The sequence below is a fragment of the Diprion similis genome, chromosome 9, assembly GCF_021155765.1.
Source record: "Diprion similis isolate iyDipSimi1 chromosome 9, iyDipSimi1.1, whole genome shotgun sequence".
NCBI classification, from domain to species: domain Eukaryota; kingdom Metazoa; phylum Arthropoda; class Insecta; order Hymenoptera; family Diprionidae; genus Diprion; species Diprion similis.
In genome coordinates this window covers 3,723,882-3,746,014 of record NC_060113.1, presented here as the reverse complement: position 1 = coordinate 3,746,014, position 22,133 = coordinate 3,723,882, and the positions used below count along the sequence as shown (strand labels likewise).

Here is a 22,133-nt window from a genome sequence, read left to right as displayed (position 1 = left end):
TATGACGCTTTTTAGACTAATTCGACGCCCAGGAACTCAGAAAACACATGAAAAACAGCGTAGGACCAGCAGCAGAGAAATGGCGATGAAAATCTGCAGTTTTTCGGCTGTAACTTTACAGGTGTTGCTCGCAGCGCATTGGGACTGCGATCAATCGATTTCTCTCGCAAAATTACGTCGGAATAGTGTTCTAAAGAATTAATTGCAGCACTTTTCAAAGTCGTCGAAATTTTCACCAAAAATGCAAAGGGGTTAGCCTTGGATTTTTTTTGGCCGAAAAATCTTTTGTCTGGGAATCGATTATTATGACGCTTTTTAGACTAATTCGACGCCCAGGAACTCAGAAAACACATGAAAAACAGCGTAGGACCAGCAGCAGAGAAATGGCGATGAAAATCTGCAGTTTTTCGGCTGTAACTTTACAGGTGTTGCTCGCAGCGCATTGGGACTGCGATCAATCGATTTCTCTCGCAAAATTACGTCGGAATAGTGTTCTAAAGAATTAATTGCAGCACTTTTCAAAGTCGTCGAAATTTTCACCAAAAATGCAAAGGGGTTAGCCTTGGATTTTTTTTGGCCGAAAAATCTTTTGTCTGGGAATCGATTATTATGACGCTTTTTAGACTAATTCGACGCCCAGGAACTCAGAAAACACATGAAAAACAGCGTAGGACCAGCAGCAGAGAAATGGCGATGAAAATCTGCAGTTTTTCGGCTGTAACTTTACAGGTGTTGCTCGCAGCGCATTGGGACTGCGATCAATCGATTTCTCTCGCAAAATTACGTCGGAATAGTGTTCTAAAGAATTAATTGCAGCACTTTTCAAAGTCGTCGAAATTTTCACCAAAAATGCAAAGGGGTTAGCCTTGGATTTTTTTTGGCCGAAAAATCTTTTGTCTGGGAATCGATTATTATGACGCTTTTTAGACTAATTCGACGCCCAGGAACTCAGAAAACACATGAAAAACAGCGTAGGACCAGCAGCAGAGAAATGGCGATGAAAATCTGCAGTTTTTCGGCTGTAACTTTACAGGTGTTGCTCGCAGCGCATTGGGACTGCGATCAATCGATTTCTCTCGCAAAATTACGTCGGAATAGTGTTCTAAAGAATTATTTGCAGCACTTTTCAAAGTCGTCGAAATTTTCACCAAAAATGCAAAGGGGTTAGCCTTGGATTTTTTTTGGCCGAAAAATCTCTTGTCTGGGAATCGATTATTATGACGCTTTTTAGACTAATTCGACGCCCAGGAACTCAGAAAACACATGAAAAACAGCGTAGGACCAGCAGCAGAGAAATGGCGATGAAAATCTGCAGTTTTTCGGCTGTAACTTTACAGGTGTTGCTCGCAGCGCATTGGGACTGCGATCAATCGATTTCTCTCGCAAAATTACGTCGGAATAGTGTTCTAAAGAATTAATTGCAGCACTTTTCAAAGTCGTCGAAATTTTCACCAAAAATGCAAAGGGGTTAGCCTTGGATTTTTTTTGGCCGAAAAATCTTTTGTCTGGGAATCGATTATTATGACGCTTTTTAGACTAATTCGACGCCCAGGAACTCAGAAAACACATGAAAAACAGCGTAGGACCAGCAGCAGAGAAATGGCGATGAAAATCTGCAGTTTTTTGGCTGTAACTTTACAGGTGTTGCTCGCAGCGCATTGGGACTGCGATCAATCGATTTCTCTCGCAAAATTACGTCGGAATAGTGTTCTAAAGAATTAATTGCAGCACTTTTCAAAGTCGTCGAAATTTTCACCAAAAATGCAAAGGGGTTAGCCTTGGATTTTTTTTGGCCGAAAAATCTTTTGTCTGGGAATCGATTATTATGACGCTTTTCAGACTAATTCGACGCCCAGGAACTCAGAAAACACATGAAAAACAGCGTAGGACCAGCAGCAGAGAAATGGCGATGAAAATCTGCAGTTTTTCGGCTGTAACTTTACAGGTGTTGCTCGCAGCGCATTGGGACTGCGATCAATCGATTTCTCTCGCAAAATTACGTCGGAATAGTGTTCTAAAGAATTAATTGCAGCACTTTTCAAAGTCGTCGAAATTTTCACCAAAAATGCAAAGGGGTTAGCCTTGGATTTTTTTTGGCCGAAAAATCTTTTGTCTGGGAATCGATTATTATGACGCTTTTTAGACTAATTCGACGCCCAGGAACTCAGAAAACACATGAAAAACAGCGTAGGACCAGCAGCAGAGACATGGCGATGAAAATCTGCAGTTTTTCGGCTGTAACTTTACAGGTGTTGCTCGCAGCGCATTGGGACTGCGATCAATCGATTTCTCTCGCAAAATTACGTCGGAATAGTGTTCTAAAGAATTAATTGCAGCACTTTTCAAAGTCGTCGAAATTTTCACCAAAAATGCAAAGGGGTTAGCCTTGGATTTTTTTTGGCCGAAAAATCTTTTGTCTGGGAATCGATTATTATGACGCTTTTTAGACTAATTCGACGCCCAGGAACTCAGAAAACACATGAAAAACAGCGTAGGACCAGCAGCAGAGAAATGGCGATGAAAATCTGCAGGTTTTCGGCTGTAACTTGACAGGTGTTGCTCGCAGCGCATTGGGACTGCGATCAATCGATTTCTCTCGCAAAATTACGTCGGAATAGTGTTCTGAAGAATTAATTGCAGCACTTTTCAAAGTCGTCGAAATTTTCACCAAAAATGCAAAGGGGTTAGCCTTGGATTTTTTTTGGCCGAAAAATCTTTTGTCTGGGAATCGATTATTATGACGCTTTTTAGACTAATTCGACGCCCAGGAACTCAGAAAACACATGAAAAACAGCGTAGGACCAGCAGCAGAGAAATGGCGATGAAAATCTGCAGTTTTTCGGCTGTAACTTTACAGGTGTTGCTCGCAGCGCATTGGGACTGCGATCAATCGATTTCTCTCGCAAAATTACGTCGGAATAGTGTTCTAAAGAATTAATTGCAGCACTTTTCAAAGTCGTCGAAATTTTCACCAAAAATGCAAAGGGGTTAGCCTTGGATTTTTTTTGGCCGAAAAATCTTTTGTCTGGGAATCGATTATTATGACGCTTTTTAGACTAATTCGACGCCCAGGAACTCAGAAAACACATGAAAAACAGCGTAGGACCAGCAGCAGAGAAATGGCGATGAAAATCTGCAGTTTTTCGGCTGTAACTTTACAGGTGTTGCTCGCAGCGCATTGGGACTGCGATCAATCGATTTCTCTCGCAAAATTACGTCGGAATAGTGTTCTAAAGAATTAATTGCAGCACTTTTCAAAGTCGTCGAAATTTTCACCAAAAATGCAAAGGGGTTAGCCTTGGATTTTTTTTGGCCGAAAAATCTTTTGTCTGGGAATCGATTATTATGACGCTTTTTAGACTAATTCGACGCCCAGGAACTCAGAAAACACATGAAAAACAGCGTAGGACCAGCAGCAGAGAAATGGCGATGAAAATCTGCAGTTTTTCGGCTGTAACTTTACAGGTGTTGCTCGCAGCGCATTGGGACTGCGATCAATCGATTTCTCTCGCAAAATTACGTCGGAATAGTGTTCTAAAGAATTATTTGCAGCACTTTTCAAAGTCGTCGAAATTTTCACCAAAAATGCAAAGGGGTTAGCCTTGGATTTTTTTTGGCCGAAAAATCTTTTGTCTGGGAATCGATTATTATGACGCTTTTTAGACTAATTCGACGCCCAGAAACTCAGAAAACACATGAAAAACAGCGTAGGACCAGCAGCAGAGAAATGGCGATGAAAATCTGCAGTTTTTCGGCTGTAACTTTACAGGTGTTGCTCGCAGCGCATTGGGACTGCGATCAATCGATTTCTCTCGCAAAATTACGTCGGAATAGTGTTCTAAAGAATTAATTGCAGCACTTTTCAAAGTCGTCGAAATTTTCACCAAAAATGCAAAGGGGTTAGCCTTGGATTTTTTTTGGCCGAAAAATCTTTTGTCTGGGAATCGATTATTATGACGCTTTTTAGACTAATTCGACGCCCAGGAACTCAGAAAACACATGAAAAACAGCGTAGGACCAGCAGCAGAGAAATGGCGATGAAAATCTGCAGTTTTTCGGCTGTAACTTTACAGGTGTTGCTCGCAGCGCATTGGGACTGCGATCAATCGATTTCTCTCGCAAAATTACGTCGGAATAGTGTTCTGAAGAATTATTTGCAGCACTTTTCAAAGTCGTCGAAATTTTCACCAAAAATGCAAAGGGGTTAGCCTTGGATTTTTTTTGGCCGAAAAATCTTTTGTCTGGGAATCGATTATTATGACGCTTTTTAGACTAATTCGACGCCCAGAAACTCAGAAAACACATGAAAAACAGCGTAGGACCAGCAGCAGAGAAATGGCGATGAAAATCTGCAGTTTTTCGGCTGTAACTTTACAGGTGTTGCTCGCAGCGCATTGGGACTGCGATCAATCGATTTCTCTCGCAAAATTACGTCGGAATAGTGTTCTAAAGAATTAATTGCAGCACTTTTCAAAGTCGTCGAAATTTTCACCAAAAATGCAAAGGGGTTAGCCTTGGATTTTTTTTGGCCGAAAAATCTTTTGTCTGGGAATCGATTATTATGACGCTTTTTAGACTAATTCGACGCCCAGGAACTCAGAAAACACATGAAAAACAGCGTAGGACCAGCAGCAGAGAAATGGCGATGAAAATCTGCAGTTTTTCGGCTGTAACTTTACAGGTGTTGCTCGCAGCGCATTGGGACTGCGATCAATCGATTTCTCTCGCAAAATTACTTCGGAATAGTGTTCTAAAGAATTATTTGCAGCACTTTTCAAAGTCGTCGAAATTTTCACCAAAAATGCAAAGGGGTTAGCCTTGGATTTTTTTTGGCCGAAAAATCTTTTGTCTGGGAATCGATTATTATGACGCTTTTTAGACTAATTCGACGCCCAGAAACTCAGAAAACACATGAAAAACAGCGTAGGACCAGCAGCAGAGAAATGGCGATGAAAATCTGCAGTTTTTCGGCTGTAACTTTACAGGTGTTGCTCGCAGCGCATTGGGACTGCGATCAATCGATTTCTCTCGCAAAATTACGTCGGAATAGTGTTCTAAAGAATTAATTGCAGCACTTTTCAAAGTCGTCGAAATTTTCACCAAAAATGCAAAGGGGTTAGCCTTGGATTTTTTTTGGCCGAAAAATCTTTTGTCTGGGAATCGATTATTATGACGCTTTTTAGACTAATTCGACGCCCAGGAACTCAGAAAACACATGAAAAACAGCGTAGGACCAGCAGCAGAGAAATGGCGATGAAAATCTGCAGTTTTTCGGCTGTAACTTTACAGGTGTTGCTCGCAGCGCATTGGGACTGCGATCAATCGATTTCTCTCGCAAAATTACGTCCGAATAGTGTTCTAAAGAATTAATTGCAGCACTTTTCAAAGTCGTCGAAATTTTCACCAAAAATGCAAAGGGGTTAGCCTTGGATTTTTTTTGGCCGAAAAATCTTTTGTCTGGGAATCGATTATTATGACGCTTATTAGACTACTTCGACGCCCAGGAACTCAGAAAACACATGAAAAACAGCGTAGGACCAGCAGCAGAGAAATGGCGATGAAAATCTGCAGTTTTTTGGCTGTAACTTTACAGGTGTTGCTCGCAGCGCATTGGGACTGCGATCAATCGATTTCTCTCGCAAAATTACGTCGGAATAGTGTTCTAAAGAATTAATTGCAGCACTTTTCAAAGTCGTCGAAATTTTCACCAAAAATGCAAAGGGGTTAGCCTTGGATTTTTTTTGGCCGAAAAATCTTTTGTCTGGGAATCGATTATTATGACGCTTTTTAGACTAATTCGACGCCCAGGAACTCAGAAAACACATGAAAAACAGCGTAGGACCAGCAGCAGAGACATGGCGATGAAAATCTGCAGTTTTTCGGCTGTAACTTTACAGGTGTTGCTCGCAGCGCATTGGGACTGCGATCAATCGATTTCTCTCGCAAAATTACGTCGGAATAGTGTTCTAAAGAATTAATTGCAGCACTTTTCAAAGTCGTCGAAATTTTCACCAAAAATGCAAAGGGGTTAGCCTTGGATTTTTTTTGGCCGAAAAATCTTTTGTCTGGGAATCGATTATTATGACGCTTTTTAGACTAATTCGACGCCCAGGAACTCAGAAAACACATGAAAAACAGCGTAGGACCAGCAGCAGAGAAATGGCGATGAAAATCTGCAGGTTTTCGGCTGTAACTTGACAGGTGTTGCTCGCAGCGCATTGGGACTGCGATCAATCGATTTCTCTCGCAAAATTACGTCGGAATAGTGTTCTAAAGAATTAATTGCAGCACTTTTCAAAGTCGTCGAAATTTTCACCAAAAATGCAAAGGGGTTAGCCTTGGATTTTTTTTGGCCGAAAAATCTTTTGTCTGGGAATCGATTATTATGACGCTTTTTAGACTAATTCGACGCCCAGGAACTCAGAAAACACATGAAAAACAGCGTAGGACCAGCAGCAGAGAAATGGCGATGAAAATCTGCAGTTTTTCGGCTGTAACTTTACAGGTGTTGCTCGCAGCGCATTGGGACTGCGATCAATCGATTTCTCTCGCAAAATTACGTCGGAATAGTGTTCTAAAGAATTAATTGCAGCACTTTTCAAAGTCGTCGAAATTTTCACCAAAAATGCAAAGGGGTTAGCCTTGGATTTTTTTTGGCCGAAAAATCTTTTGTCTGGGAATCGATTATTATGACGCTTTTTAGACTAATTCGACGCCCAGGAACTCAGAAAACACATGAAAAACAGCGTAGGACCAGCAGCAGAGAAATGGCGATGAAAATCTGCAGTTTTTCGGCTGTAACTTTACAGGTGTTGCTCGCAGCGCATTGGGACTGCGATCAATCGATTTCTCTCGCAAAATTACGTCGGAATAGTGTTCTAAAAAATTAATTGCAGCACTTTTCAAAGTCGTCGAAATTTTCACCAAAAATGCAAAGGGGTTAGCCTTGGATTTTTTTTGGCCGAAAAATCTTTTGTCTGGGAATCGATTATTATGACGCTTTTTAGACTAATTCGACGCCCAGAAACTCAGAAAACACATGAAAAACAGCGTAGGACCAGCAGCAGAGAAATGGCGATGAAAATCTGCAGTTTTTCGGCTGTAACTTTACAGGTGTTGCTCGCAGCGCATTGGGACTGCGATCAATCGATTTCTCTCGCAAAATTACGTCGGAATAGTGTTCTAAAGAATTAATTGCAGCACTTTTCAAAGTCGTCGAAATTTTCACCAAAAATGCAAAGGGGTTAGCCTTGGATTTTTTTTGGCCGAAAAATCTTTTGTCTGGGAATCGATTATTATGACGCTTTTTAGACTAATTCGACGCCCAGGAACTCAGAAAACACATGAAAAACAGCGTAGGACCAGCAGCAGAGAAATGGCGATGAAAATCTGCAGTTTTTCGGCTGTAACTTTACAGGTGTTGCTCGCAGCGCATTGGGACTGCGATCAATCGATTTCTCTCGCAAAATTACGTCCGAATAGTGTTCTAAAGAATTAATTGCAGCACTTTTCAAAGTCGTCGAAATTTTCACCAAAAATGCAAAGGGGTTAGCCTTGGATTTTTTTTGGCCGAAAAATCTTTTGTCTGGGAATCGATTATTATGACGCTTTTTAGACTAATTCGACGCCCAGGAACTCAGAAAACACATGAAAAACAGCGTAGGACCAGCAGCAGAGAAATGGCGATGAAAATCTGCAGTTTTTCGGCTGTAACTTTACAGGTGTTGCTCGCAGCGCATTGGGACTGCGATCAATCGATTTCTCTCGCAAAATTACGTCGGAATAGTGTTCTAAAGAATTAATTGCAGCACTTTTCAAAGTCGTCGAAATTTTCACCAAAAATGCAAAGGGGTTAGCCTTGGATTTTTTTTGGCCGAAAAATCTTTTGTCTGGGAATCGATTATTATGACGCTTTTTAGACTAATTCGACGCCCAGGAACTCAGAAAACACATGAAAAACAGCGTAGGACCAGCAGCAGAGAAATGGCGATGAAAATCTGCAGTTTTTCGGCTGTAACTTTACAGGTGTTGCTCGCAGCGCATTGGGACTGCGATCAATCGATTTTTCTCGCAAAATTACGTCCGAATAGTGTTCTGAAGAATTAATTGCAGCACTTTTCAAAGTCGTCGAAATTTTCACCAAAAATGCAAAGGGGTTAGCCTTGGATTTTTTTTGGCCGAAAAATCTTTTGTCTGGGAATCGATTATTATGACGCTTTTTAGACTAATTCGACGCCCAGGAACTCAGAAAACACATGAAAAACAGCGTAGGACCAGCAGCAGAGAAATGGCGATGAAAATCTGCAGTTTTTCGGCTGTAACTTTACAGGTGTTGCTCGCAGCGCATTGGGACTGCGATCAATCGATTTCTCTCGCAAAATTACGTCGGAATAGTGTTCTAAAGAATTAATTGCAGCACTTTTCAAAGTCGTCGAAATTTTCACCAAAAATGCAAAGGGGTTAGCCTTGGATTTTTTTTGGCCGAAAAATCTTTTGTCTGGGAATCGATTATTATGACGCTTTTTAGACTAATTCGACGCCCAGGAACTCAGAAAACACATGAAAAACAGCGTAGGACCAGCAGCAGAGAAATGGCGATGAAAATCTGCAGTTTTTCGGCTGTAACTTTACAGGTGTTGCTCGCAGCGCATTGGGACTGCGATCAATCGATTTCTCTCGCAAAATTACGTCGGAATAGTGTTCTAAAGAATTAATTGCAGCACTTTTCAAAGTCGTCGAAATTTTCACCAAAAATGCAAAGGGGTTAGCCTTGGATTTTTTTTGGCCGAAAAATCTTTTGTCTGGGAATCGATTATTATGACGCTTTTTAGACTAATTCGACGCCCAGGAACTCAGAAAACACATGAAAAACAGCGTAGGACCAGCAGCAGAGAAATGGCGATGAAAATCTGCAGTTTTTCGGCTGTAACTTTACAGGTGTTGCTCGCAGCGCATTGGGACTGCGATCAATCGATTTCTCTCGCAAAATTACGTCGGAATAGTGTTCTAAAGAATTAATTGCAGCACTTTTCAAAGTCGTCGAAATTTTCACCAAAAATGCAAAGGGGTTAGCCTTGGATTTTTTTTGGCCGAAAAATCTTTTGTCTGGGAATCGATTATTATGACGCTTTTTAGACTAATTCGACGCCCAGGAACTCAGAAAACACATGAAAAACAGCGTAGGACCAGCAGCAGAGAAATGGCGATGAAAATCTGCAGTTTTTCGGCTGTAACTTTACAGGTGTTGCTCGCAGCGCATTGGGACTGCGATCAATCGATTTCTCTCGCAAAATTACGTCGGAATAGTGTTCTAAAGAATTAATTGCAGCACTTTTCAAAGTCGTCGAAATTTTCACCAAAAATGCAAAGGGGTTAGCCTTGGATTTTTTTTGGCCGAAAAATCTTTTGTCTGGGAATCGATTATTATGACGCTTTTTAGACTAATTCGACGCCCAGGAACTCAGAAAACACATGAAAAACAGCGTAGGACCAGCAGCAGAGAAATGGCGATGAAAATCTGCAGTTTTTCGGCTGTAACTTTACAGGTGTTGCTCGCAGCGCATTGGGACTGCGATCAATCGATTTCTCTCGCAAAATTACGTCGGAATAGTGTTCTAAAGAATTAATTGCAGCACTTTTCAAAGTCGTCGAAATTTTCACCAAAAATGCAAAGGGGTTAGCCTTGGATTTTTTTTGGCCGAAAAATCTTTTGTCTGGGAATCGATTATTATGACGCTTTTTAGACTAATTCGACGCCCAGGAACTCAGAAAACACATGAAAAACAGCGTAGGACCAGCAGCAGAGAAATGGCGATGAAAATCTGCAGTTTTTCGGCTGTAACTTTACAGGTGTTGCTCGCAGCGCATTGGGACTGCGATCAATCGATTTCTCTCGCAAAATTACGTCGGAATAGTGTTCTAAAGAATTAATTGCAGCACTTTTCAAAGTCGTCGAAATTTTCACCAAAAATGCAAAGGGGTTAGCCTTGGATTTTTTTTGGCCGAAAAATCTTTTGTCTGGGAATCGATTATTATGACGCTTTTTAGACTGATTCGACGCCCAGGAACTCAGAAAACACATGAAAAACAGCGTAGGACCAGCAGCAGAGAAATGGCGATGAAAATCTGCAGTTTTTCGGCTGTAACTTTACAGGTGTTGCTCGCAGCGCATTGGGACTGCGATCAATCGATTTCTCTCGCAAAATTACGTCGGAATAGTGTTCTAAAGAATTAATTGCAGCACTTTTCAAAGTCGTCGAAATTTTCACCAAAAATGCAAAGGGGTTAGCCTTGGATTTTTTTTGGCCGAAAAATCTTTTGTCTGGGAATCGATTATTATGACGCTTTTTAGACTAATTCGACGCCCAGGAACTCAGAAAACACATGAAAAACAGCGTAGGACCAGCAGCAGAGAAATGGCGATGAAAATCTGCAGTTTTTCGGCTGTAACTTTACAGGTGTTGCTCGCAGCGCATTGGGACTGCGATCAATCGATTTCTCTCGCAAAATTACGTCGGAATAGTGTTCTAAAGAATTAATTGCAGCACTTTTCAAAGTCGTCGAAATTTTCACCAAAAATGCAAAGGGGTTAGCCTTGGATTTTTTTTGGCCGAAAAATCTTTTGTCTGGGAATCGATTATTATGACGCTTTTTAGACTAATTCGACGCCCAGGAACTCAGAAAACACATGAAAAACAGCGTAGGACCAGCAGCAGAGAAATGGCGATGAAAATCTGCAGTTTTTCGGCTGTAACTTTACAGGTGTTGCTCGCAGCGCATTGGGACTGCGATCAATCGATTTCTCTCGCAAAATTACGTCGGAATAGTGTTCTAAAGAATTAATTGCAGCACTTTTCAAAGTCGTCGAAATTTTCACCAAAAATGCAAAGGGGTTAGCCTTGGATTTTTTTTGGCCGAAAAATCTTTTGTCTGGGAATCGATTATTATGACGCTTTTTAGACTAATTCGACGCCCAGGAACTCAGAAAACACATGAAAAACAGCGTAGGACCAGCAGCAGAGAAATGGCGATGAAAATCTGCAGTTTTTCGGCTGTAACTTTACAGGTGTTGCTCGCAGCGCATTGGGACTGCGATCAATCGATTTCTCTCGCAAAATTACGTCGGAATAGTGTTCTAAAGAATTAATTGCAGCACTTTTCAAAGTCGTCGAAATTTTCACCAAAAATGCAAAGGGGTTAGCCTTGGATTTTTTTTGGCCGAAAAATCTTTTGTCTGGGAATCGATTATTATGACGCTTTTTAGACTAATTCGACGCCCAGGAACTCAGAAAACACATGAAAAACAGCGTAGGACCAGCAGCAGAGAAATGGCGATGAAAATCTGCAGTTTTTCGGCTGTAACTTTACAGGTGTTGCTCGCAGCGCATTGGGACTGCGATCAATCGATTTCTCTCGCAAAATTACGTCGGAATAGTGTTCTAAAGAATTAATTGCAGCACTTTTCAAAGTCGTCGAAATTTTCACCAAAAATGCAAAGGGGTTAGCCTTGGATTTTTTTTGGCCGAAAAATCTTTTGTCTGGGAATCGATTATTATGACGCTTTTTAGACTAATTCGACGCCCAGGAACTCAGAAAACACATGAAAAACAGCGTAGGACCAGCAGCAGAGAAATGGCGATGAAAATCTGCAGTTTTTCGGCTGTAACTTTACAGGTGTTGCTCGCAGCGCATTGGGACTGCGATCAATCGATTTCTCTCGCAAAATTACGTCGGAATAGTGTTCTAAAGAATTAATTGCAGCACTTTTCAAAGTCGTCGAAATTTTCACCAAAAATGCAAAGGGGTTAGCCTTGGATTTTTTTTGGCCGAAAAATCTTTTGTCTGGGAATCGATTATTATGACGCTTTTTAGACTAATTCGACGCCCAGGAACTCAGAAAACACATGAAAAACAGCGTAGGACCAGCAGCAGAGAAATGGCGATGAAAATCTGCAGTTTTTCGGCTGTAACTTTACAGGTGTTGCTCGCAGCGCATTGGGACTGCGATCAATCGATTTCTCTCGCAAAATTACGTCGGAATAGTGTTCTAAAGAATTAATTGCAGCACTTTTCAAAGTCGTCGAAATTTTCACCAAAAATGCAAAGGGGTTAGCCTTGGATTTTTTTTGGCCGAAAAATCTTTTGTCTGGGAATCGATTATTATGACGCTTTTTAGACTAATTCGACGCCCAGGAACTCAGAAAACACATGAAAAACAGCGTAGGACCAGCAGCAGAGAAATGGCGATGAAAATCTGCAGTTTTTCGGCTGTAACTTTACAGGTGTTGCTCGCAGCGCATTGGGACTGCGATCAATCGATTTCTCTCGCAAAATTACGTCGGAATAGTGTTCTAAAGAATTAATTGCAGCACTTTTCAAAGTCGTCGAAATTTTCACCAAAAATGCAAAGGGGTTAGCCTTGGATTTTTTTTGGCCGAAAAATCTTTTGTCTGGGAATCGATTATTATGACGCTTTTTAGACTAATTCGACGCCCAGGAACTCAGAAAACACATGAAAAACAGCGTAGGACCAGCAGCAGAGAAATGGCGATGAAAATCTGCAGTTTTTCGGCTGTAACTTTACAGGTGTTGCTCGCAGCGCATTGGGACTGCGATCAATCGATTTCTCTCGCAAAATTACGTCGGAATAGTGTTCTAAAGAATTAATTGCAGCACTTTTCAAAGTCGTCGAAATTTTCACCAAAAATGCAAAGGGGTTAGCCTTGGATTTTTTTTGGCCGAAAAATCTTTTGTCTGGGAATCGATTATTATGACGCTTTTTAGACTAATTCGACGCCCAGGAACTCAGAAAACACATGAAAAACAGCGTAGGACCAGCAGCAGAGAAATGGCGATGAAAATCTGCAGTTTTTCGGCTGTAACTTTACAGGTGTTGCTCGCAGCGCATTGGGACTGCGATCAATCGATTTCTCTCGCAAAATTACGTCGGAATAGTGTTCTAAAGAATTAATTGCAGCACTTTTCAAAGTCGTCGAAATTTTCACCAAAAATGCAAAGGGGTTAGCCTTGGATTTTTTTTGGCCGAAAAATCTTTTGTCTGGGAATCGATTATTATGACGCTTTTTAGACTAATTCGACGCCCAGGAACTCAGAAAACACATGAAAAACAGCGTAGGACCAGCAGCAGAGAAATGGCGATGAAAATCTGCAGTTTTTCGGCTGTAACTTTACAGGTGTTGCTCGCAGCGCATTGGGACTGCGATCAATCGATTTCTCTCGCAAAATTACGTCGGAATAGTGTTCTAAAGAATTAATTGCAGCACTTTTCAAAGTCGTCGAAATTTTCACCAAAAATGCAAAGGGGTTAGCCTTGGATTTTTTTTGGCCGAAAAATCTTTTGTCTGGGAATCGATTATTATGACGCTTTTTAGACTAATTCGACGCCCAGGAACTCAGAAAACACATGAAAAACAGCGTAGGACCAGCAGCAGAGAAATGGCGATGAAAATCTGCAGTTTTTCGGCTGTAACTTTACAGGTGTTGCTCGCAGCGCATTGGGACTGCGATCAATCGATTTCTCTCGCAAAATTACGTCGGAATAGTGTTCTAAAGAATTAATTGCAGCACTTTTCAAAGTCGTCGAAATTTTCACCAAAAATGCAAAGGGGTTAGCCTTGGATTTTTTTTGGCCGAAAAATCTTTTGTCTGGGAATCGATTATTATGACGCTTTTTAGACTAATTCGACGCCCAGGAACTCAGAAAACACATGAAAAACAGCGTAGGACCAGCAGCAGAGAAATGGCGATGAAAATCTGCAGTTTTTCGGCTGTAACTTTACAGGTGTTGCTCGCAGCGCATTGGGACTGCGATCAATCGATTTCTCTCGCAAAATTACGTCGGAATAGTGTTCTAAAGAATTAATTGCAGCACTTTTCAAAGTCGTCGAAATTTTCACCAAAAATGCAAAGGGGTTAGCCTTGGATTTTTTTTGGCCGAAAAATCTTTTGTCTGGGAATCGATTATTATGACGCTTTTTAGACTAATTCGACGCCCAGGAACTCAGAAAACACATGAAAAACAGCGTAGGACCAGCAGCAGAGAAATGGCGATGAAAATCTGCAGTTTTTCGGCTGTAACTTTACAGGTGTTGCTCGCAGCGCATTGGGACTGCGATCAATCGATTTCTCTCGCAAAATTACGTCGGAATAGTGTTCTAAAGAATTAATTGCAGCACTTTTCAAAGTCGTCGAAATTTTCACCAAAAATGCAAAGGGGTTAGCCTTGGATTTTTTTTGGCCGAAAAATCTTTTGTCTGGGAATCGATTATTATGACGCTTTTTAGACTAATTCGACGCCCAGGAACTCAGAAAACACATGAAAAACAGCGTAGGACCAGCAGCAGAGAAATGGCGATGAAAATCTGCAGTTTTTCGGCTGTAACTTTACAGGTGTTGCTCGCAGCGCATTGGGACTGCGATCAATCGATTTCTCTCGCAAAATTACGTCGGAATAGTGTTCTAAAGAATTATTTGCAGCACTTTTCAAAGTCGTCGAAATTTTCACCAAAAATGCAAAGGGGTTAGCCTTGGATTTTTTTTGGCCGAAAAATCTTTTGTCTGGGAATCGATTATTATGACGCTTTTTAGACTAATTCGACGCCCAGGAACTCAGAAAACACATGAAAAACAGCGTAGGACCAGCAGCAGAGAAATGGCGATGAAAATCTGCAGTTTTTCGGCTGTAACTTTACAGGTGTTGCTCGCAGCGCATTGGGACTGCGATCAATCGATTTCTCTCGCAAAATTACGTCGGAATAGTGTTCTAAAGAATTAATTGCAGCACTTTTCAAAGTCGTCGAAATTTTCACCAAAAATGCAAAGGGGTTAGCCTTGGATTTTTTTTGGCCGAAAAATCTTTTGTCTGGGAATCGATTATTATGACGCTTTTTAGACTAATTCGACGCCCAGGAACTCAGAAAACACATGAAAAACAGCGTAGGACCAGCAGCAGAGAAATGGCGATGAAAATCTGCAGTTTTTTGGCTGTAACTTTACAGGTGTTGCTCGCAGCGCATTGGGACTGCGATCAATCGATTTCTCTCGCAAAATTACGTCGGAATAGTGTTCTAAAGAATTAATTGCAGCACTTTTCAAAGTCGTCGAAATTTTCACCAAAAATGCAAAGGGGTTAGCCTTGGATTTTTTTTGGCCGAAAAATCTTTTGTCTGGGAATCGATTATTATGACGCTTTTCAGACTAATTCGACGCCCAGGAACTCAGAAAACACATGAAAAACAGCGTAGGACCAGCAGCAGAGAAATGGCGATGAAAATCTGCAGTTTTTCGGCTGTAACTTTACAGGTGTTGCTCGCAGCGCATTGGGACTGCGATCAATCGATTTCTCTCGCAAAATTACGTCGGAATAGTGTTCTAAAGAATTAATTGCAGCACTTTTCAAAGTCGTCGAAATTTTCACCAAAAATGCAAAGGGGTTAGCCTTGGATTTTTTTTGGCCGAAAAATCTTTTGTCTGGGAATCGATTATTATGACGCTTTTTAGACTAATTCGACGCCCAGGAACTCAGAAAACACATGAAAAACAGCGTAGGACCAGCAGCAGAGAAATGGCGATGAAAATCTGCAGTTTTTCGGCTGTAACTTTACAGGTGTTGCTCGCAGCGCATTGGGACTGCGATCAATCGATTTCTCTCGCAAAATTACGTCGGAATAGTGTTCTAAAGAATTATTTGCAGCACTTTTCAAAGTCGTCGAAATTTTCACCAAAAATGCAAAGGGGTTAGCCTTGGATTTTTTTTGGCCGAAAAATCTTTTGTCTGGGAATCGATTATTATGACGCTTTTTAGACTAATTCGACGCCCAGGAACTCAGAAAACACATGAAAAACAGCGTAGGACCAGCAGCAGAGAAACGGCGATGAAAATCTGCAGTTTTTCGGCTGTAACTTTACAGGTGTTGCTCGCAGCGCATTGGGACTGCGATCAATCGATTTCTCTCGCAAAATTACGTCGGAATAGTGTTCTAAAGAATTAATTGCAGCACTTTTCAAAGTCGTCGAAATTTTCACCAAAAATGCAAAGGGGTTAGCCTTGGATTTTTTTTGGCCGAAAAATCTTTTGTCTGGGAATCGATTATTATGACGCTTTTTAGACTAATTCGACGCCCAGGAACTCAGAAAACACATGAAAAACAGCGTAGGACCAGCAGCAGAGAAATGGCGATGAAAATCTGCAGTTTTTCGGCTGTAACTTTACAGGTGTTGCTCGCAGCGCATTGGGACTGCGATCAATCGATTTCTCTCGCAAAATTACGTCGGAATAGTGTTCTAAAGAATTAATTGCAGCACTTTTCAAAGTCGTCGAAATTTTCACCAAAAATGCAAAGGGGTTAGCCTTGGATTTTTTTTGGCCGAAAAATCTTTTGTCTGGGAATCGATTATTATGACGCTTTTTAGACTAATTCGACGCCCAGGAACTCAGAAAACACATGAAAAACAGCGTAGGACCAGCAGCAGAGAAATGGCGATGAAAATCTGCAGTTTTTCGGCTGTAACTTTACAGGTGTTGCTCGCAGCGCATTGGGACTGCGATCAATCGATTTCTCTCGCAAAATTACGTCGGAATAGTGTTCTAAAGAATTAATTGCAGCACTTTTCAAAGTCGTCGAAATTTTCACCAAAAATGCAAAGGGGTTAGCCTTGGATTTTTTTTGGCCGAAAAATCTTTTGTCTGGGAATCGATTATTATGACGCTTTTTAGACTAATTCGACGCCCAGGAACTCAGAAAACACATGAAAAACAGCGTAGGACCAGCAGCAGAGAAATGGCGATGAAAATCTGCAGTTTTTCGGCTGTAACTTTACAGGTGTTGCTCGCAGCGCATTGGGACTGCGATCAATCGATTTCTCTCGCAAAATTACGTCGGAATAGTGTTCTAAAGAATTAATTGCAGCACTTTTCAAAGTCGTCGAAATTTTCACCAAAAATGCAAAGGGGTTAGCCTTGGATTTTTTTTGGCCGAAAAATCTTTTGTCTGGGAATCGATTATTATGACGCTTTTTAGACTAATTCGACGCCCAGGAACTCAGAAAACACATGAAAAACAGCGTAGGACCAGCAGCAGAGAAATGGCGATGAAAATCTGCAGTTTTTCGGCTGTAACTTTACAGGTGTTGCTCGCAGCGCATTGGGACTGCGATCAATCGATTTCTCTCGCAAAATTACGTCGGAATAGTGTTCTAAAGAATTAATTGCAGCACTTTTCAAAGTCGTCGAAATTTTCACCAAAAATGCAAAGGGGTTAGCCTTGGATTTTTTTTGGCCGAAAAATCTTTTGTCTGGGAATCGATTATTATGACGCTTTTTAGACTAATTCGACGCCCAGGAACTCAGAAAACACATGAAAAACAGCGTAGGACCAGCAGCAGAGAAATGGCGATGAAAATCTGCAGTTTTTCGGCTGTAACTTTACAGGTGTTGCTCGCAGCGCATTGGGACTGCGATCAATCGATTTCTCTCGCAAAATTACGTCGGAATAGTGTTCTAAAGAATTAATTGCAGCACTTTTCAAAGTCGTCGAAATTTTCACCAAAAATGCAAAGGGGTTAGCCTTGGATTTTTTTTGGCCGAAAAATCTTTTGTCTGGGAATCGATTATTATGACGCTTTTTAGACTAATTCGACGCCCAGGAACTCAGAAAACACATGAAAAACAGCGTAGGACCAGCAGCAGAGAAATGGCGATGAAAATCTGCAGTTTTTCGGCTGTAACTTTACAGGTGTTGCTCGCAGCGCATTGGGACTGCGATCAATCGATTTCTCTCGCAAAATTACGTCGGAATAGTGTTCTAAAGAATTAATTGCAGCACTTTTCAAAGTCGTCGAAATTTTCACCAAAAATGCAAAGGGGTTAGCCTTGGATTTTTTTTGGCCGAAAAATCTTTCGTCTGGGAATCGATTATTATGACGCTTTTTAGACTAATTCGACGCCCAGGAACTCAGAAAACACATGAAAAACAGCGTAGGACCAGCAGCAGAGAAATGGCGATGAAAATCTGCAGTTTTTCGGCTGTAACTTTACAGGTGTTGCTCGCAGCGCATTGGGACTGCGATCAATCGATTTCTCTCGCAAAATTACGTCGGAATAGTGTTCTAAAGAATTAATTGCAGCACTTTTCAAAGTCGTCGAAATTTCCACTAAAAATGCAACGGGGTTAGCCTTGGATTTTTTTTGGCCGAAAAATCTTTTGTCTGGGAATCGATTATTATGACGCCTTTTAGACTATCTCGACGCCCAGGAACTCAGAAAACACATGAAAAACAGCGTAGGACCAGCAGCAGAGAAATGGCGATGAAAATCTGCAGTTTTTCGGCTGTAACTTTACAGGTGTTGCTCGCAGCGCATTGGGACTGCGATCAATCGATTTCTCTCGCAAAATTACGTCGGAATAGTGTTCTAAAGAATTAATTGCAGCACTTTTCAAAGTCGTCGAAATTTTCACCAAAAATGCAAAGGGGTTAGCCTTGGATTTTTTTTGGCCGAAAAATCTTTTGTCTGGGAATCGATTATTATGACGCTTTTTAGACTAATTCGACGCCCAGGAACTCAGAAAACACATGAAAAACAGCGTAGGACCAGCAGCAGAGAAATGGCGATGAAAATCTGCAGTTTTTCGGCTGTAACTTTACAGGTGTTGCTCGCAGCGCATTGGGACTGCGATCAATCGATTTCTCTCGCAAAATTACGTCGGAATAGTGTTCTAAAGAATTAATTGCAGCACTTTTCAAAGTCGTCGAAATTTCCACCAAAAATGCAAAGGGGTTAGCCTTGGATTTTTTTTGGCCGAAAAATCTTTTGTCTGGGAATCGATTATTATGACGCTTTTTAGACTAATTCGACGCCCAGGAACTCAGAAAACACATGAAAAACAGCGTAGGACCAGCAGCAGAGAAATGGCGATGAAAATCTGCAGTTTTTCGGCTGTAACTTTACAGGTGTTGCTCGCAGCGCATTGGGACTGCGATCAATCGATTTCTCTCGCAAAATTACGTCGGAATAGTGTTCTAAAGAAATAATTGCAGCACTTTTCAAAGTCGTCGAAATTTTCACCAAAAATGCAAAGGGGTTAGCCTTGGATTTTTTTTGGCCGAAAAATCTTTTGTCTGGGAATCGATTATTATGACGCTTTTTAGACTAATTCGACGCCCAGGAACTCAGAAAACACATGAAAAACAGCGTAGGACCAGCAGCAGAGAAATGGCGATGAAAATCTGCAGTTTTTCGGCTGTAACTTTACAGGTGTTGCTCGCAGCGCATTGGGACTGCGATCAATCGATTTCTCTCGCAAAATTACGTCGGAATAGTGTTCTAAAGAAATAATTGCAGCACTTTTCAAAGTCGTCGAAATTTTCACCAAAAATGCAAAGGGGTTAGCCTTGGATTTTTTTTGGCCGAAAAATCTTTTGTCTGGGAATCGATTATTATGACGCTTTTTAGACTAATTCGACGCCCAGGAACTCAGAAAACACATGAAAAACAGCGTAGGACCAGCAGCAGAGAAATGGCGATGAAAATCTGCAGTTTTTCGGCTGTAACTTTACAGGTGTTGCTCGCAGCGCATTGGGACTGCGATCAATCGATTTCTCTCGCAAAATTACGTCGGAATAGTGTTCTAAAGAATTAATTGCAGCACTTTTCAAAGTCGTCGAAATTTTCACTAAAAATGCAACGGGGTTAGCCTTGGATTTTTTTTGGCCGAAAAATCTTTTGTCTGGGAATCGATTATTATGACGCCTTTTAGACTAATTCGACGCCCAGGAACTCAGAAAACACATGAAAAACAGCGTAGGACCAGCAGCAGAGAAATGGCGATGAAAATCTGCAGTTTTTCGGCTGTAACTTTACAGGTGTTGCTCGCAGCGCATTGGGACTGCGATCAATCGATTTCTCTCGCAAAATTACGTCGGAATAGTGTTCTAAAGAATTAATTGCAGCACTTTTCAAAGTCGTCGAAATTTTCACCAAAAATGCAAAGGGGTTAGCCTTGGATTTTTTTTGACCGAAAAATCTTTTGTCTGGGAATCCATTATTATGACGCTTTTTAGACTAATTTGACGCCCAGGAACTCAGAAAACACACGAAAAACAGCGTAGGACCAGCAGCAGAGAAATGGCGATGAAAATCTGCAGTTTTTCGGCTGTAACTTTACAGGTGTTGCTCGCACCGCATTGGGACTGCGCTTAATCGATTTCTCTGGCAAAATTACGTCGGACTAGTGCCTGAAAGAATTTATTGCAGCATTTATTTCACCCGATTCACCGCAGAAGGATGGATCGTGTTTGTTGGTCTCCTCGATCGAGTCGATTCTCCAGATACTATAAGGACATGTAGTTACTGTACACGGAAAATAATTACCAATTTTAAATAATTAGATGCTCGAAATAATTAAGATGTTTTTTTATGAAACAGTAATATACATATGTATATACATATACATATACTTTATTCATATATATATATATAGATTCATATATATATACACATATATATGAGGTATTCTATACCAAGTGTGTAAACCTGTGATCCTCACCCTCTCGGATTTTTTTTATTTTTCTCTATATGATCGCATCGAGCCGTAAAACACATTTAAAATAATCTGCCCACTACGGGTGATAGCTTGAAAAGTTTCATACGTTATCACGTTTTTTTGAGAATTTTTTCAGATTAAAAAAAAATGGTGTTTTTTTCGAAATTTTTTTTTTCAAATAAGGGATGTTTGAAAAAATCTCAAAAAAATATGAGGGTATCTTTTAGACTCAATGCGATCATATAAAAAAAAAAAAAAAAATCCGAGAGTGTGAGGGTCTTGGGCTTACACACTTAGGATGGAATACCTCATATATATATGAGGACATATATATACATATTTTATAATAAATCTCATCCGTGATACACATTCCTATACTAAAATTATTTACAGAATAGATCGACGTATGTTTTGTTCAAAAACTGGCTCTGGTTTGGTCACGGTTTCTCTCTGTTTTCATTATCTAAGGGCCAATACTCAAGGCGACTTCAAGTCGTGAACATATGGAATATCATTTGGGGAATGCGTATATCTTCGTAAAAGCAATCGGGCGTACTTAACATATAATTGATCGCGTTCTATAGTCAAATACACTACTATTTTTATTAAAAACTACACTATCGGTTATAGTTCCAGCTTGTAATGTAAATTCGTCGACTAGCATTTCGATTCAGCGAAAATTTCCACGAAATTTCCAAGAGTTTTGAACGGGGAATGAACGGCCTTGAATGCCTCATTGTATTGGTCCCGGAGCGTCAAGACGACTTTTTGACTTTCGTTAAAAATGAATACTCTTATTATTTTAAATTGTATGTATAATATACGTATACGTATTTATATATTGCCTATACATTAGATATAATCGATGAATTAGGTTAGTTTCCCTTGTACGTATTCCACGCTTATCGCTCTTAAAACGTTTAACGCAGGATCACAGTCATGTATGGATATCATAAATATTTGGAAATATTCACAAACGCTTCGGATTCTCAACTCCGAACTGCACGCCACCCTGCTCGAAATATCACTCGGTCGAATTCACACACACAGTGATTCTCTATCCGACGATGATCGTTTACCTAAGCTTGAAGGGGCCTCCAATTCCCGGCCTTCTTCTTTTTCTTTGGCCTATTTATAAAAGTTCGTCACTCTTCCCATAACTTTCGGACATTAACTCGGTGGCATTTGAAGAGATAAAACGGCCCGCAGGAAGATGACAAGTGAAATGACGAAGAAGCGGAGAGCCTGGGGAACCTCCGCCGAACCCGAGGCCGGATTTCTCGCCTGGTCGTTCATCACGTCGCTGGAAATTGCAGCGCTGTTCGGCTCGGCCGAAGGGCAGCTCAATTGTGGGCTGCTCGTGTTGTTTACTGCAGATTCCCGGGCACACCGACTGGCGTGATGAGCGAAGCAGGCTGCGTACGATATCGCGTGGGGTATGTAGCTCTGGTCCACGCTTCCGGAGAACAACGTCGTCGCCAACGGTCCGATAGCGAAAACGGGGACGTCCTCACCCCCATGGGTCGCCCAGGCGCGCGGTACTCCGGCGGTCTGCGAATAAAATTCAAGAAT

General features: G+C 41.0%; 1 protein-coding gene across 2 annotated transcripts in view; it reads right to left on the bottom strand.

Moving 5' to 3' along the window:
- Window positions 1-21,632: 21,632 nt before the first annotated feature.
- LOC124410375 (alkaline phosphatase-like) overlaps window positions 21,633-22,133 on the bottom strand; it is a 98,337-nt gene continuing 97,836 nt past the window's right edge. For both annotated transcript variants that reach the window (XM_046888678.1, XM_046888677.1), the window contains exon 9: window positions 21,633-22,112. In XM_046888678.1, coding sequence (XP_046744634.1) covers window positions 21,732-22,112 — 381 coding nt within the window. In that variant the 3' untranslated portion in view covers window positions 21,633-21,731. The remainder of the gene's footprint in view (window positions 22,113-22,133) is intronic.